The 439-nt window shown below is 61.7% G+C and overlaps 1 protein-coding gene across 1 annotated transcript in view; it reads right to left on the bottom strand.

The window, feature by feature from the left end:
• LOC104492580 (DENN domain-containing protein 2D-like) overlaps positions 1-439 on the bottom strand; it is a gene marked incomplete at both ends in the record, with an annotated part of 3,055 nt that overhangs the window by 469 nt on the left and 2,147 nt on the right. The window contains one exon of the mRNA XM_010135159.1: positions 184-261. Coding sequence (XP_010133461.1) covers positions 184-261 — 78 coding nt within the window. The remainder of the gene's footprint in view (positions 1-183; positions 262-439) is intronic.

Below are 439 nucleotides of genomic sequence, written 5' to 3'. Positions count from 1 at the left end.
CTGAAAGAGGATGGGAGAAGGGTTTGAGCATCTCCAGCCCCCCAGCACCAGCTCCACCCTCTCCCCAGAAATACCCCCTGGCCCCACTCACACCCCTCCCTCAAAATACCCCATCCCTTGCTGGGGGACTTTCAGAGCTGGGGCTCATGCCCACCAGGCCAATCAGAGCCACCACAGCTCTACCTTGGAGAAGAGCCCGAAGCAGCCCAGGCAGCTGATGATGCAGAAGACCTCAGGGAGGCGAGCGCCACGGCCAGATGGCTGGAAGAGGATGGGAGAAGGGGTTGAGCATCTCCAGCCCCCCAGCACCAGCTCCACCCTCTCCCCAGAAATACCCCCTGGCCCCACTCACACCCCTCCCTCAAAATACCCCATCCCTTGCTGGGGGACTTTCAGAGCTGGGGCTCAGGCCAAGGACACGGTTGATGCTGCCGAAGCA

Source organism: Buceros rhinoceros, unplaced genomic scaffold, assembly GCF_000710305.1.
Source record: "Buceros rhinoceros silvestris isolate BGI_N320 unplaced genomic scaffold, ASM71030v1 scaffold23094, whole genome shotgun sequence".
Taxonomy (NCBI): Eukaryota; Metazoa; Chordata; class Aves; order Bucerotiformes; family Bucerotidae; genus Buceros; species Buceros rhinoceros.
Note: the sequence above shows the minus strand (reverse complement) of the source record. Positions and strands in the feature narration are given on the sequence as shown.